We start from the raw sequence: 14,310 nt of genomic DNA, 5'->3' as shown, positions 1-14,310 counted from the left end.
GCAGTGCCGGCGGCCCTCGGCCAGCGCCCGCCGCAGCTCACTCAGCGCCAGTGCCCAGCAGCGTTCGTCGTCCAGGTAGTAGCCGAGCTGCACGGCCCCCAGCTCGGCGATGGTGGCCGAGTACAGCGGGTACTGCAGGATGGGCATCAGCACCCGCGTGCGAGAGGGCGCCCAGCCCGTCACCAGCAGCTTCAGGATTGTCTGAGGGCATTGGCATGGCATGATGGAGGGTGACGGGGGGCTGCGGACACGATGGGGGGGGACACGAGGATGGTGAGGGGAGAAGGTGATGGTGAGGGGACACGGGGATTGTGGAGGGGAGAAGGGGGTGGGGAGGGGACACGGGGGAGATGAGGGGACATCGAGATGGTGAGGGAACATGGGGCTGGTGAGGGAACACGGGGCTGGTGAGGGAACATGGGGCTGGTGAGGGAACACGGGGCTGGTGAGGGAACACGGGGGTTTTGGAGGGGAGAAGGGGGTGGTGAGGGGACACAGGGATGGTGAGGGGAAAACGGGGTTGGTGAGGGGACAGGGGGTGGTGAGGGTAAAAGGGTTGGTGAGGGGACACAGGGGTGGTGAGGGGAAAATGGGTTAGTGAGGGGACACGGGGGGCGTGAGGGGACATGGGGGGGTGAGGGGACACGGGGACGGTGAAGGGAGTAGGGGATAGTGAGGGGACACAGGGGTGGTGAGGGGAGAAGGGTTGTGAGGGGAGAAGGGGATGGTGAGGGGACATGGGGGTGGTGAGGGGACACGGGGGGGGTGAGGGGAAAAGGGGCTCGTGAGGGGCCACGGGGCAGTTGAGGGGACACGGGGGTGGTGAGGGGAGAAGGGGAAGGTGAGGGGACAAGGGGGTGGTGAGGGGACATTTGGCAGGTGAGGGGACACGGGGGTCGTGAGGGGTCACGGGGCTGGTGAGGGGACACGGCGGGTTGAGGGGACACTGGGATGGTGAGGGGAGAAGGGGGTGGTGAGGGGACACGGCGGGGGTGAGGGGACACTGGGATGGTGAGGGGACACTGGGGTGGTGAATGGACACGGGGATGGTGAATGGACACGGGGATGGTGAGGGGACAATGGGATGGTGACGGGTACAGTGTGGGCACAGGGATGGTGAGGGGACATGGGACTGGTGAGGGGACACAGCGGGTGGTGAGGGGACACGGGGGTTGGTGAGGGGAGATGGGGATGGTGAGGGGAGAACGGGGTGGTGAGGGGACACGGGGATGGTTAGGGGACAAGGGGATAGTGAGAGGACACAAAGGTGTGGGCACAGGGATTGTGAGGGGCACAGTGTGGGCACAGGGATGGTGAGGGGACATGGTATGGGCACAGGGATGGTGTGGAGCACGGTGTGAGCACAGGGATGGTGTGGGACACTGTACATGGACAATGAGGGGACATTGTGTGGGCATAGGGACGGTGTGGGGACACAGTGTGGGCACAGGGATGGTGAGGGACATGGTGTCAGCACAGGGATCATGAGGGGACATGGTGTGGGCACATGGATGGTGAGGGGACACAGTGTGGGCATAGGTAAGGTGGGGGGACACGGTGTGGGCACAGGGACAATGAGGGGACACGGTGTGGGTACAGGGACGGTGAGGGGACATGGTGTCCGGGTACAGGGATGGTGAGGGGACACGGTGTGGGCACAGGGACTGCGTCGGACATGGTGTGGTCATAGGGATGGTGTGGGACAAGGTGTGGGCACAGCGATGGTGTGGGACACGATGTGCGCACAAGGATGATGTGGGACACGGTGTGGGCACAGGGATGGTGAGGGGCACAGTGTTGGCACAGGGAAAATAAGGGAAGACAATGTGGGCACAGGGATGGTGAGGGGACATGATGTGGGCACAGGAACAATGAGGGTCCCATCCCAGTCTCATCCCACCCCTGCAGTCCCATCCCAATCCTATGCCATCCCACCCCTGAGGTCCCACCCCTGGGGTGCCATCCCATCCCAACCCTAGGGTCCCATCCAGTCCCATCCCATCCCACCCCTGGGGTCCGATCCCATCCCTAGGGACCCATCCCACCCCTGGGGTCCAATCCAGTCCCATCCCACCCCTGGGGTCCCATCCCATCCCACCCCTGGGGACTCATCCCACCCCTGGGGTCGCATCCAATCCCAACCCTGGGGTCCCATCCCATCCCACCATTGGGGTCCCATAGCACCCCTGAAGTCCCATCCCACCCCTGGGGTCCCATCCCATCCCACCCCTGGGGTCCCATCCCACCCCACCCCTGGATACTCATCCCACCCCTGGGGTCCCATCCCATCCCACCCCTGGGGTCCCATCCCACCCCTGGGGTCCCATCCTACCTCACCCCTGGGGACTCATCCCACCCCTGGGGTCCCATCCCATCCTACCCCTGGGTCCAATCCAGTCCCATCCCATCCCACCCCTGGGGTCCCATCCCACCCCTGGGGTCCCATCCCACCCCACCCCTTGGGACCCATCCCAACCCTAGGGTCCCATCCCAACCCATCCCATCCCACCCCTTCGGTCCCATCCTATCCCAACCCTGAGGTTCCATCCAGTCCCATCCCATCCCACCCCTGGGGTCCCATCCCATCCCACCCCTGGGGTCCCATCCCATCCCACCCCTGGGGTCCCATCCCACCCCTAAGTTCCCATCCCTGGGGTCCAATCCCAACCTCCGGGTCCCATCCCACCCCTGGCTCCCACCCCTGGGGTCCCGTCCCAGTCTCATCCCACCCCTGGAGTCCCATCGCAGTCCTATCCCATCCCACATCTGAGGTCCCACCCCTGGGGTCCCATCACATCCCAACCCTTGGGTCCAATCAAGTCCCATCCCATCCCATTCGATCCCAACCCTGGGGTCCCATCCCATTCCATCCCATCCCACCCTGGGGTCCCATCCCACCCCTGGGGTCCCATCCAGTCCCATCCCAATCCTGGGGTCCCATCCCATCCCTGAACTCCCATCCTTGGGGTCCCATCCCAACCTCAGGGTCCCATCCCAGTGTCATCCCACCCCTGGAGTCCCATCCCAGTCCTATCCCATCCCACCTCTGAGGTCCCACCCCTGGGGTCCCATCCCAACCCTGGGGTCCCATCCAGTCCTATCCCATCCCATCCCACCCCTGGGGTGCCATCCAGTCCCATCCCAACCCTGGGGTCCCATCCCACCCGTGAAGTCCCATCCCTGGGGTCCCATCCCAACCTCAGGGTCCCATCCCAGTGCTATCCCACCCCTGGAGTCCCATCGTAGTCCTATCCCATCCCACCCCTGAGGTCCCACCCCTGGGGTCCCATCTCATCCCACCCCTGGGGTCCCATCCAGTCCCATCTCATCCCATTCCATCCCATCCCACCCCTGGGGTCCCATCCCATCCCACCCCTGGGGTCCCATCCCATCCCACCCCTGGGGATCCATCCCACTCCTGGGGTCCCGTCCCAGCCCTTGGTGCCGCAGGGTACTGGTGGGGCTGCCGGAGTTGATGATGCACAGCACCCGTGGGCAGCAGTGCCGGCGGCCCTCGGCCAGCGCCCGCCGCAGCTCACTCAGCGCCAGTGCCCAGCAGCGTTCGTCGTCCAGGTAGTAGCCGAGCTGCACGGCCCCCAGCTCGGCGATGGTGGCCGAGTACAGCGGGTACTGCAGGATGGGCATCAGCACCCGCGTGCGAGAGGGCGCCCAGCCCGTCACCAGCAGCTTCAGGATTGTCTGAGGGCACAGGCATGGCATGATGGAGGGCGACGGGGGGCTGCGGACACGATGAGGGGGGACACGGGGATGGTGAGGGGAGAAGGGGATGGTGCGGGGAGAATGGGATGGTGAGAGGACACAATGGTGAGGGCACAGGGACGGTGAGGGGACACGATGTGGGCACAGGGATGGTGTGGGGAACAGTGTGGGCATAGGGATGGTGAGGGGAGACGGGGCTGGTGAGGGGACATGGGGCTGGTGAGGGGAGAAGGGGCTGGTGATGGGATACGGGGGTGGTGACGGGAGAAGGGGCTGGTGAGGGGACATGGGGATGGTGAGGGGGCACGCGACGGTGAGGGGAGAAGGGAACGGTGAGGGGAGAATGGGACGGTGAGGGGACACGGGGACGGTGAGGGGACACGGGAGTGGTGAGGGGACACGGGAGTGGTGAGGGGAGAAGGGGTTTCTGAGGGGATATGGGGGGGGTGAGGGAACATGGGGATGGTGAGGGGGCACGGCGACGGTGAGGGGACACAGGGGTGGTGGGGGGACAAGGGGGTGGTGAGGGGAGAAGGGGCTGGTGAGGGGATACGGGGGGGGTGAGGGGACATGGCGACGGTGAGGGGACACGGGGGGGTGAGGGGATAAGGGGTTGGTGATAGGAGAAGGGGGTGGTGAGGTGACATTGGGATGGTGAGGGGAGAAAGGGGTGGTGAGGGGAGAAGGGGATGGTCAGGGGACACGGGGGTGGTGAGGGGATACGGGGGGTTGAGGGGACACGGCAGGGGTGAGGGGACATGGGGATGTTGAGGGGACACGGGGATGGTGAGGGGACACCAGGATGGTGAGGGGAGAAGGGGATGGTGATGGGAGAAGGGGAAGGTGAGAAGACACGGGGAGGGTGAGGAGATACGGGGGTTGTGAGGAGAGAAGGGGGTGGTGATGGGAGAAGAGGTTTCTGAGGGGACACGGGGGCGGTGAGGGGACACGGGGGTTGTTAGGGGACACGGGAGTGGTGAGGGGAGAAGAGGTTTCTGAGAGGACACGGGGGGGGGTGAAGGGATACAGGGGCGGTGAGGGGACATGGGGGTGGTGAGGGGAGAGGGAGTTGCTGAGGGGACATGGGGCTGGTGAGAGGACACGGGGGGGTGAGGGGAGAAGGAGTTGCTGAGGGGACATGGGGCTGGTGAGGGGACACGGGGGGGGTGATTGGATAGGGGGGTGGTGAGGGGAGAAGGGGGTGGTGAGGGGACACGGGGGGAGTGAGGGGACACGGGGGTGGTGACGAGAGAAGGGGGTGGTGATGGGACACGGGGAGGGTGAGGGGAGAAGGGGGTGGTGATGGGAGAAGGGGTTTCTGAGGGGATACATGGGGGGGTCAGGGGACACGGGGGCGGTGAGTGGACATGGGGGAGGTGAGGGGACACGGGGACGGTGAGGGGACACAGGGGGGGTGAGGGGACACGTGGGTGGTGAGGGGAAAAGGCGATGGTGAGGGGACCAGGAGGTGGTGAGGGGACATGGGAGGGGTGAGTGGACACGGGGATGGTGAGGGGAGGAGGGGATGGTGAGGGGAGAAAGGGATGGTAAGGGGACACGGGGGTGGTGAGGGGACACGGGGATGTTGAGGGGAGAATGGGATTGTGAGGGGACACGGGGGTGGTGAGGGTAGAAGGGGATGGTGAGGCGACACCGGTATGGTGAGAGGATAAGGGGATGGTGAGGGGAGAACGGGATGGTTAGGGGACACGGGGGTGGTGAGGGGAGAAGGGGATATTGAGGGGACATGGGGCTGGTGAGGGGACGGGGGGGGGTGAGGGGAGAAGAGGATGGTGAGGGGAGAAGTGGATGGTGTGGGGACACGGGGATGGTGAGAGGAGAAGAATAATGCTTTTCCCAAGTGCCTTCGGGTGACATGGGACGGTGAGGGTGGGGGGCACCCACAGGGGAGGGGGGCACCCCAGGAGCACCCATGGGTGGGGAGGGGGTGGGGTGGGACAGGACACCCATCAGAGTCCAGAGATGTATAAAGAGAGTTATTAATTAGAAGCCCCTAATTATCAATCCAGATGCTGATTTCTCCTCGGGGTTGGGGGGGCCATGGAGGGGAAGGGGGGGGGGTCCCCAAAGTGGAGGGTCTTCAAGGTGGGTGTCACAAGGAAGGGGGTCCCCAAAGTGGTGGGTGTCCCCAGGGGAGGGGTCCCCAAAGTGGGAGTTCTTAAGGTGGGAAGGGTCCCCAAAGTTGAGGGGGATGTCTCCAAGGTGGAAGGGGGGGGGGGGGTCACTGAATGGGAGGGTGTCCTTAAGGTGAGGGGTCCCCAAAGTGAAGGGAGGCGTCCCCAAAGTGGGAGTCCTTGAGGTGGGGGGGGTCCCCAAGGTGGGTGTCACTAAGGTGGGGGTGTCCCCAAAGTAGGGAGGGAGGGTCCCCAGGGTGAGAGGGGATCCCCAAGATGGGTGTCCCCAGGGGGAGGGGAGGTCCTCAAGGTGGGTCACCGAGGTGGGGGGGTCCCCAAGGCGCAGGGTGTCCCCAGGGTGAGGGGGGGTCCCCAAGGCGCAGGGGGTCCCCGAGGTGGATGTCACAGGGTGAGGGGGGTCCCGGGGTGGGGGGACCCCCAGCGCTACCTCCCAGCTCTGCTCACTGCCAGGCGTGGGGGGGGAGGGGGCACAGGGGGAGAGTGGGGGGTGACACCGGTGTGTGGGGGGGTCCCCCAGGGCCGGGAGGGGTCCCCACTTCCTCTGTTCCCATTTAACCCTTCACCCCCTCAGCTTTTGTATTTCCCCTCTCTCTTTTTCCCCTTTTTCCCCCTTTTTTTCCGTTTCAGCCTTTTATTTATTATGAAGCCGACTCCGAGCATCTCCCCGAGCCCCCCCACCCCCGCGGCTGTGGGACCCTCCCCGCGCGTGGGCCGGGGGCGTGGGGGGGGGGGATCCAGATTGGGGGGAGGGGTCCAGAGGCACCACCCCCCCGCCCCTCCCCCCACGGCGTGTGAATAAAAAGCGTCTGGCTGGTGCTGCTCGTTCCCTCTGGAGCCCGTCAGTGGGGGGCTACGGGGGGCTATATGGGCTATGGGGGGCTATATGGGCTATAAGGGGGCTATGAGGGGCTGTAGGGGCTATGCTGAGGCTATGGGGGGCTACCAAGATACTATGGAGGCTATGAGGAGGCTATGGGGGGCTATGAAGGGTCTATGGGGGGCTATGAGGGGGATATGAGGAGGCTATGGGGGGCTATGGGCTATAAGGAGGCTATGGGGGGCTATAGGGGCTATGAAGGGGTTATAGGGGATATGAAGGGGCTATATGGGCTATGGGGGGCTATATGGGCTATAGGGGCTATGAGGATGCTATGGGGGCTATGGGAGCTATGAGGGGTTTATAGGGGCTATGAAGAGACTATGGGGGGCTATGAGGGGGCTATAGGGGCTATGAGGATGCTATGGGGGCTATAGGGGCTATGGGGGGCTATGAAGGGGCTATAGGGACTATGAGAAGGCTGTGGGGGGCTATGAAGGGGCTATAGGGACTATGAGAAGGCTATGGGGGGCTATGAAGGGGCTATAGGGACTATGAGAAGGCTATGGGGGGCTATGAGGAGGCTATAGGGGCTATGAGAAGGCTATGGGGGGATATATATGGTGTCTATAGGCTTCGGGGATGCCTATAGGGATATATGTGGGTGCCTACAGAGTTATGGGGGTGTCTGTATGGTCATGTGTGTGTCTATAGGGATACGTGTGTGTGTGTCAGTAGGGTTATGGGGGTGTCTATAGGGATATATGTGGGTGCCTATATGGTTATGGGGGATGCCTATAGGGATCTATGGGGGTGTCTATAGGGTTAAGGAGGTGTCTGTAAGGTTATGGGGGTGTCTCTAGGGGTACGTAGGAGTGTCAGTAGGGTTATGGGGGTGTCTGTAGGGATATATGTGGGTGTCTATAGGGTTAAGGGGGTGTCTGTATGAGTGTCAGTAGGGTTATGGGATGTCTCTAGGGATATATGTGGGTGTCTATAGGGTTAAAGGGGTGTCTGTAAGGATCCGAGAGGATCCCCAATGGATCCTGGGCAGAACCCCCCAAAAAAAAGACCTCAACGGACCCAGGACAGAGGCTGGATGGATGCCGGATGGATCCCAACCGGATCCCAGCACAGAACCCAAACAGATCCTGGACAGTCTCCCCCAAAAAGACCTAAATGGACCCAGAGCAGAGGCTGGATGGATCCCAAATGGATCCCAGGCAACCTCCCCCTCCCCAAAAGGCTCTGAATAGACCCAGGATACAGCCTGGATGGATCCCAGCCCAGAGACAAAACAGATCCTGGACAACCCCCCCCCAAAAAGACCCTAAATGGACCCAGGACACAACCTGGATGGATCCCAGCCCAGAGACAAAACAGATCCTGGACAAAACCCCCCCAAAAAGGCCCTAAATGGACCCAGGGCAGAGCCTGGATGGATCCCAGACAAACCCCCCCCTCCCCAAAAGGCTCTAAATGGACCCAGGACACAACCTGGATGGATCCCAGCCCAGAGACAAAACGGATCCTGGACAAAACCCCCATGAAAAGACTGTAAATGGACCCAGGGCAGAGCCTGGATGGCCCCTGGATGGATCCCAGATGGCCCCTGGATGGATCCCAGCCAGATCCCATTTGGCCCTTGCACCTGCTTTGGGATTTTGAGGCTTTTCCCCTTTTTTTCTGCAGCTTTTCCTGGATGACACCAAAGTGAAGAACTTCATCACTTGCTTCAAAGGTACTGGGATCCCCCCAAAAGCCCCCCAAATCCTCCCCCTCAAAAATGACCCCTCAAAATGCCCCCAAAAACCAAAATCCTCCCAAAATTATCCCCCAGATCCTCTCTGACCCCTTCCAAAGACCCAAATCCCACCCTAAAACCCCCACAAATAAGCCTCCCAAATCCCCCCAAAAAACCAAACCCCAACTCCCCCCGACCTCAAAAGCCCCCAAATCCCAACAATCCCCCTCAAATCCCCCCAGAGCATCCCAAAACCTCCCAAATCCCCCCCAAAAAGCCCCCAAATTCTCTCCAACCCCCCCAAAAATGTCAAAATCCACCCAAACCCCCCAAATCCCCCCCAAAAAACCCCAAATCCCCTCCAACTCTCTCCAAAAGCAATCAAAATCCCCCCAACCCCCCCAAATCTCCTCAGAACCCCTCCAAAAAACCAAATCACCCCAAAATCCCTCCTCCCCATCACCATTCAGTAGCGTTTTAGCCTTAATTAGGGTCTTTAATTAGAGACTCATCTTTATTTGGGGTCTCATCTGTATTGGGGGGGCTGTGGAGTGGGGAGAAGATACTCTCATCCCCTTCATTGCCTTTGTAGGTGCCAAAACATCCTCCTCTCAACCTAATTTGCATATTAATCACCGCCTTAATTAACCACTTCCTGCCCTTAACTGCTCCCAGGCACTTGGTAACACTGATCCCTACTCACCCCCCCCCCCCCCCCCCCCCCCCCCCGGTCCCCCAAACCTCCCTCAGCCCCTTCAAATCGCTTTCCCATTAAGGAACACCCCCCCTTTCTCCGGTGTTAATTAGGGGAGGGTTAATTAACGAGGGTGTGAGATTAATTAACGTTGCCTTCCTCACTCACCTGGAGCTGAACCCTGGCAGCCTCTATGGGAGGGTTCATTATGGAGAATTGGGGGTTAGTTAGGAGGGTTGGGGTTAATTAGGAGGGTGGAAGTTAATTAGGAGGTTTAGGGGTTGATTAGTGGGGTTACTTAGGGTCCATCCTGGCAGGTATCACCTTCCTCTTCCTCACTCCCTTAGCAGTGGTTGTTCTGAGCAGGTTTAATCATGAGAGGACTGAGGGTTGGAGGTTAATTAGGAGGGTTGGGGTTAATTAAGAGCACTGGGGGTTAATTGTGGGAAGGGGTTATCCCAGCAGACGTTGCCTTTCTCATCTTCTTCTTCCTCACCCTCCCTTAGAATCGCAGTGGTTGTTTTGAGGGGGTTAACCATGGGGGGACTGGGGGTTAGTTAGGGGCGTTGGAGGTTAATTAGGGGGATTGGAGGTTAATTAGGAGCACAGGGAGTTAATTCAGGGAAGGGGTTAATGATGGTTTATCCCAGCAGACGTTGCCTTCCTCCTCCTCATTTTCTTCTTCCTCACCCTCCCTTAGAACCGCAGTTGTTCCAAGTGGGTTAATCATGGGGACACTGGGGGTTAGTTAGGGGGGCTGGAGGTTAATTAGGAGGGTTGGAGGTTAATTAGGAGCACACGGAGTTAATTGTGGGAAGGGGTTAATGATGGTTTATCCCAGCAGACGTTGCCTTCCTCCTCCTCTTCTTCCTCACCCTCCCTTCGCAGCCCCGCAGCGGCCGTTCCCAGCGGGCTAACCACGAGCGGCGATGCGGCTTAATTAAAAGGGGGGGCTGTTAATTAAGGAGAGGCGCGGGTTAATGAGGGTCCATCCCGGCAGACGTGACCTTCCTCACGTTCTTCTTCACGCGGCTGGAGCGGAACCGCAGCGGCCGCTACGAGCGCGAATTCCCGTTCGTGTCCCGCTGCGGCGCGGAGCGCAACCTCCTGCGCTGCGAGCACAGACCCATCGTCTTCACCCGCCTCCTGCCCCCGGACGCCTCCTCCTCAGCCTCCTCCTGCTCCCGCCGCGCCGTGCTGTCGTTCTGCGGCGGCGGGGAGCGGCTGGCCGCGCCGCTCCGGCCCGAGGCGCTGGTGATGCTGCCGGAGAACGGGCGCTTGTACCACCCGGCGCCGGGCCGGGCGGGGGGCGCGGGGCCGGTGCGCTCGGCGCTGGCTCTGGAGTGGGGGTCCCGCTTGGAGTACGAGCAGGGGCCGGAGCAGCCCCCGACTCACTTTTGGTGGGAGGGGAAGAGGTATCGGCTCACGGGGGAGCTGGTGCAGCTGCTGCGGGGAGGGGAAGGGGCGGGGGAGGCGGAGAGCGGCGGAGCCGCGGGGCGGGGGTGAGGCTTGGAGGGGGTGGGAAGGGGCATTGCATGGCCCCGGGCGAGGAGGAGGAGGAGGCAGAGCTGGTGCTCAGCCACACCGTGTGGCTGATGCTGTGGTGAGGTGAGCGTTGCTGGTGCCAGGGATGTGGGTGTTGTGTGTGGGTCCCCCCACTGTGATATTAAAGGTCTCTGGCAATTGAAATGAGCCTAGAGGTGATGGGTGCCACTGCAGCAGTGTGGGTGCAGCTGTGGAGAGGTTGGTGCTGCTATGGTGAGGTTGGTGCAGCTGTGGTGGGTGACACACGGTGCTACTGCCACAGTGTGGGTGTCCCCACGGGTGCTGCCACGGTGACAGTGTTGCTGCCACACTGTGGGTGCCACTGTGGTGATGTTGGCTGGTGTGTAGAGGGAAGGGAGGTTCTTCAGAGGGATGTGGCCATGGGCTGAGGTTGTCCGAGGGCAAGGAGCCAGCAGCGTGCCCAAGGGGGCAAGAAGGCCAGTGGCAGCCTGGCTGGGCTGAGCAGTGGGGTGGCAGCAGCCCCAGGGCTGTGCTCAGTGCTGGGCCCCTCACTCACTGCCACAGGGACACTGAGGGGCTGCAGGGAGAGGAGAAGATGCACTGGGAAGCTCTGGGCTAAATGAGGGTACCTGAGGCAAAGGTTCAGTCTGCAGAGAACGAGGCTCAGAGGAGACCTGATCACTCTGACTCCCTGGCTGTGGCTGAGAGGGTCGGTCTCTGCTCCCAAGTTAAAAGCTACAGGCCAAGAGGAAAGGGGCTCAGGGTGCCCCAGGGGAGGTTGAGGCTGGAGCTGAGGCAGAACTGTTTCCCTGAGAGGGGTGTCAGCCCCTGTGCCAGGCTGCCCAGGGAGCTGGGGGAGTGCCCAGCCCTGGAGGGGTCCCAGAGCCGTGGGGCTGAGGTGCTTGAGGGCCGTGGCTCAGTGGTGCCTGTGGCACTGTGGGGTCAGGGTTGGACTCCAGCAGCTCAAAGGGCTTTTCCATCTGTAATTCTCTGGTCAGTGCCCTGTGTGCCAGAACAGCAGCCAGCTCTCTCCTTGGTCCATTAAAAGCAGAAGAGCTCCATCCCCTCCGCTGAGCTCTGCCACTTCCTCCTGCCAAGCATCCCAGGAGGACTTGGGTTAATCGGGCAAGGTGGGGTTGGCTTTAATGAACTCACCATAACCGAGTGGCACAGCCCAGAGCCCGGCACAGCGCCCCGAGGTGAAGCTTCCCTGGGGGGGGGATGCTACAAGCTGAAGTAGTCGATGGCTCCGTAGCGCTGGAGGCTGGTCGCCCACACGGCGTCTGCTCTACCCGCGCTCGCCAGCAGCCGGCACAGCTCCGCCGGGAAACCCTCCTCCCCCTGCGTGGGGGTGTGGTGGCCGGAGCCCCGCGGCGGCTGCGAGTAGCCCACGAGGCGCAGGTCGGGCAGGGCCGCGCAGGGCCGGGCCAGGCCGCCCAGCGCCGCCGCGCTCAGGGGGGTGCCGAGGAGACCGAGGCAGCGCAGGCGGCGGCAGCGGCGCAGCGCCGGCAGCAGCAGCTCCAGCTCCGTGTCCCCCAGCTGACACTCCAGCAGCTCCAGCTGCAGCAGCGAGCACGAAGCGGCTTCCAGCAGCGTCCGCAAGGGTTGCAGGAGGCTGGGGGACGTGAGGTTGTGGCCGCTCAGGTCCAGCTGGAGCAGGGAGGGCGCGTGGAGGCTCGAGGACAGGAAGATGAGGTCGGAGGGGAGCAGGCAGCAGAAGGCCAGCGCCAGACTCTCCAGGGGAGTCTGCAGCTCGCTGGGAGGACAGGGTGGGGTGGCAGAGTGGGGAACCCCCAAAGCACCCCCAAACCACCACGAGGCTCCCCCACCTCCAAATCCCCTGAGGCCCTCCCCAAACCAGCCACAGACCCCTAAAACCCTGAGGCTGCCCAAATTCCACCCCCAGGATCCCCCAAAATCCCTCAGCTCCCTCAAAGTCTCCCCCAACCCCCGTGAGGTATCCCCAAACCTCCTGAGACCAGACCCCTGAGCTGGGGCAGAGCTGCTCTGGGACTCCATCTCCTCATAAGTGTAGACAGTTGCACAGTGCCAAACTGGGCAACTCCCCTAAAACCCCCTGAGCCAAGGCAGAGCTGCTGTGGGACTCCATCCCCTCTTAAATCTTTGCCCACAGGGTGTAGACAGTTCCCCAATGCCAAACCCCAACCCCAAAACACCCAGAGGCTGCCCAAAACATCTTCAGGCACCCCAAACCCCTCTTTTATGCCTCCCCTGAGCCGAGGCAGAGCTGCTGTGGGACTCCATCCCCTCTTAAATCTTTGCCCAAGGGGCAAATGCCAAACCTTCCAAACCTTCCCCCCAAAACACCCTGAGCCCCCCCAAAACCCCCTGAGACCAGCCCCCTGAGGTGAGGCACAGCTGCTGTGGGACTCCCATCTCCTCTTAAATCTTTGCCCACGGGGCAAATGCCAAACCTTCCCCCCAAAACCCCCTGAGACCAGCCCCCTGAGCTGAGGCACAGCTGCTGTGGGACTCCATCCCCTCTTAAATCTTTGCTCACAGGGCAAATGCCAAACCTTCCAAACCCTCTCCCCAAAACCCCCTGAGACCAACCCCTGAGGTAGTGCAGAGCTACTGTTGGACTCCAGCCCCTCTTAAATCTGCCCCCACAGGGTGTGGGTGATACCCCAATGCCACCCCCCCCCACACACACACATTCCCTCCCGCTGCAGCGTGTGAAGGTTTTGGAGTCCCTCCCCCAGCGGGCAGCTTACCCCAGGAGCTGCCTGAGTCTCCCAGAAAGCCTGGAGGAGTACAAATCGAGTTCCTTGAGGGCAGGCAGGGCCCGGAGGTGAGCGGCCAAGCAGCGGATGCCGGCGTCCGTGCCCGGGGGCCGGGTGGCACATGTCCACGTTGCTGTAGGGCAGCTTGAGGCTGCGCAGCGCGGGGAAGCGGCCGAGGTGAGGCAGCACTGCGCACAGCCCCGCCAGCCCCAGGTTGTTGAAGCGTGAAACAACTCTGCGGACGGCGGCAGGCTCCAGGGAGTCCAGCAGGGAGACGACGGTGGAGACGGAGAGCTCCTCGGCGTGGAAGTCGCGGCAGAGCAGGCGCAGGGGGGCGCAGGGCGAGCAGAGGGCGGCGCGCAGCAATAGGCACGTAGCAATAGGGCACCCCTAAGCCAGCCCCCATCAATAGGGCATCCTATAGCACCCCTAAGCCAGCCCCCATCAATAGGGCATCCTATAGCACCCCTAAGCCAGCCCCCATCAATAGGGCATCCTATAGCACCCCTAACCCAGCCCCCATCAATAGGGCATCCTATAGCACCCCTAAGCCAGCCCCCATCAATAGGGCATCCTATAGCACCCCTAAGCCAGCCCCCATCAATAGGGCATCCTATAGCACCCCTAACCCAGCCCCCATCAATAGGGCATCCTGTAGCACCCCTAACCCAGCCCCCATCAATAGGGCATCTTAGAGCACCCCTAACCCAGCCCCCATCAATAGGGCATCCTATAGCACCCCTAACCCAGACCCCATCAATAGGGCATCCTATAGCACCCCTAACCCAGCCCTCTATCTATAGGGCATCCTATAGCACCCCTAAGCCAGCTCCCATCAATAGGGCATCCTATAGCACCCCTAACCCAGACCCCATCAATAGGGCATCCTATAGCACCCCTAACCCAGCCCTCTATCTATAGGGCATCCT

The 14,310-nt window shown here is 61.8% G+C and overlaps 1 protein-coding gene across 1 annotated transcript; it reads left to right on the top strand.

Moving 5' to 3' along the window:
* The first annotated feature begins 5,087 nt into the window (after positions 1-5,087).
* On the top strand, positions 5,088-10,637 carry LOC133626378 (UPF0598 protein C8orf82 homolog). The gene is made up of 4 exons (XM_062005142.1): positions 5,088-5,096; positions 6,504-6,595; positions 8,388-8,434; positions 10,132-10,637. Exons 1-4 carry the CDS (start codon positions 5,088-5,090, stop codon positions 10,635-10,637), a joined length of 654 nt encoding a protein of 217 aa, XP_061861126.1.
* The last annotated feature ends 3,673 nt before the right edge of the window (positions 10,638-14,310 follow it).

This window comes from Colius striatus, chromosome 11 (genome assembly GCF_028858725.1).
Source record: "Colius striatus isolate bColStr4 chromosome 11, bColStr4.1.hap1, whole genome shotgun sequence".
NCBI lineage: Eukaryota > Metazoa > Chordata > Aves > Coliiformes > Coliidae > Colius > Colius striatus.
The sequence above is the reverse complement of the archived record's forward strand: the minus strand, read 5'-3'. Positions and strand labels throughout refer to the sequence as shown.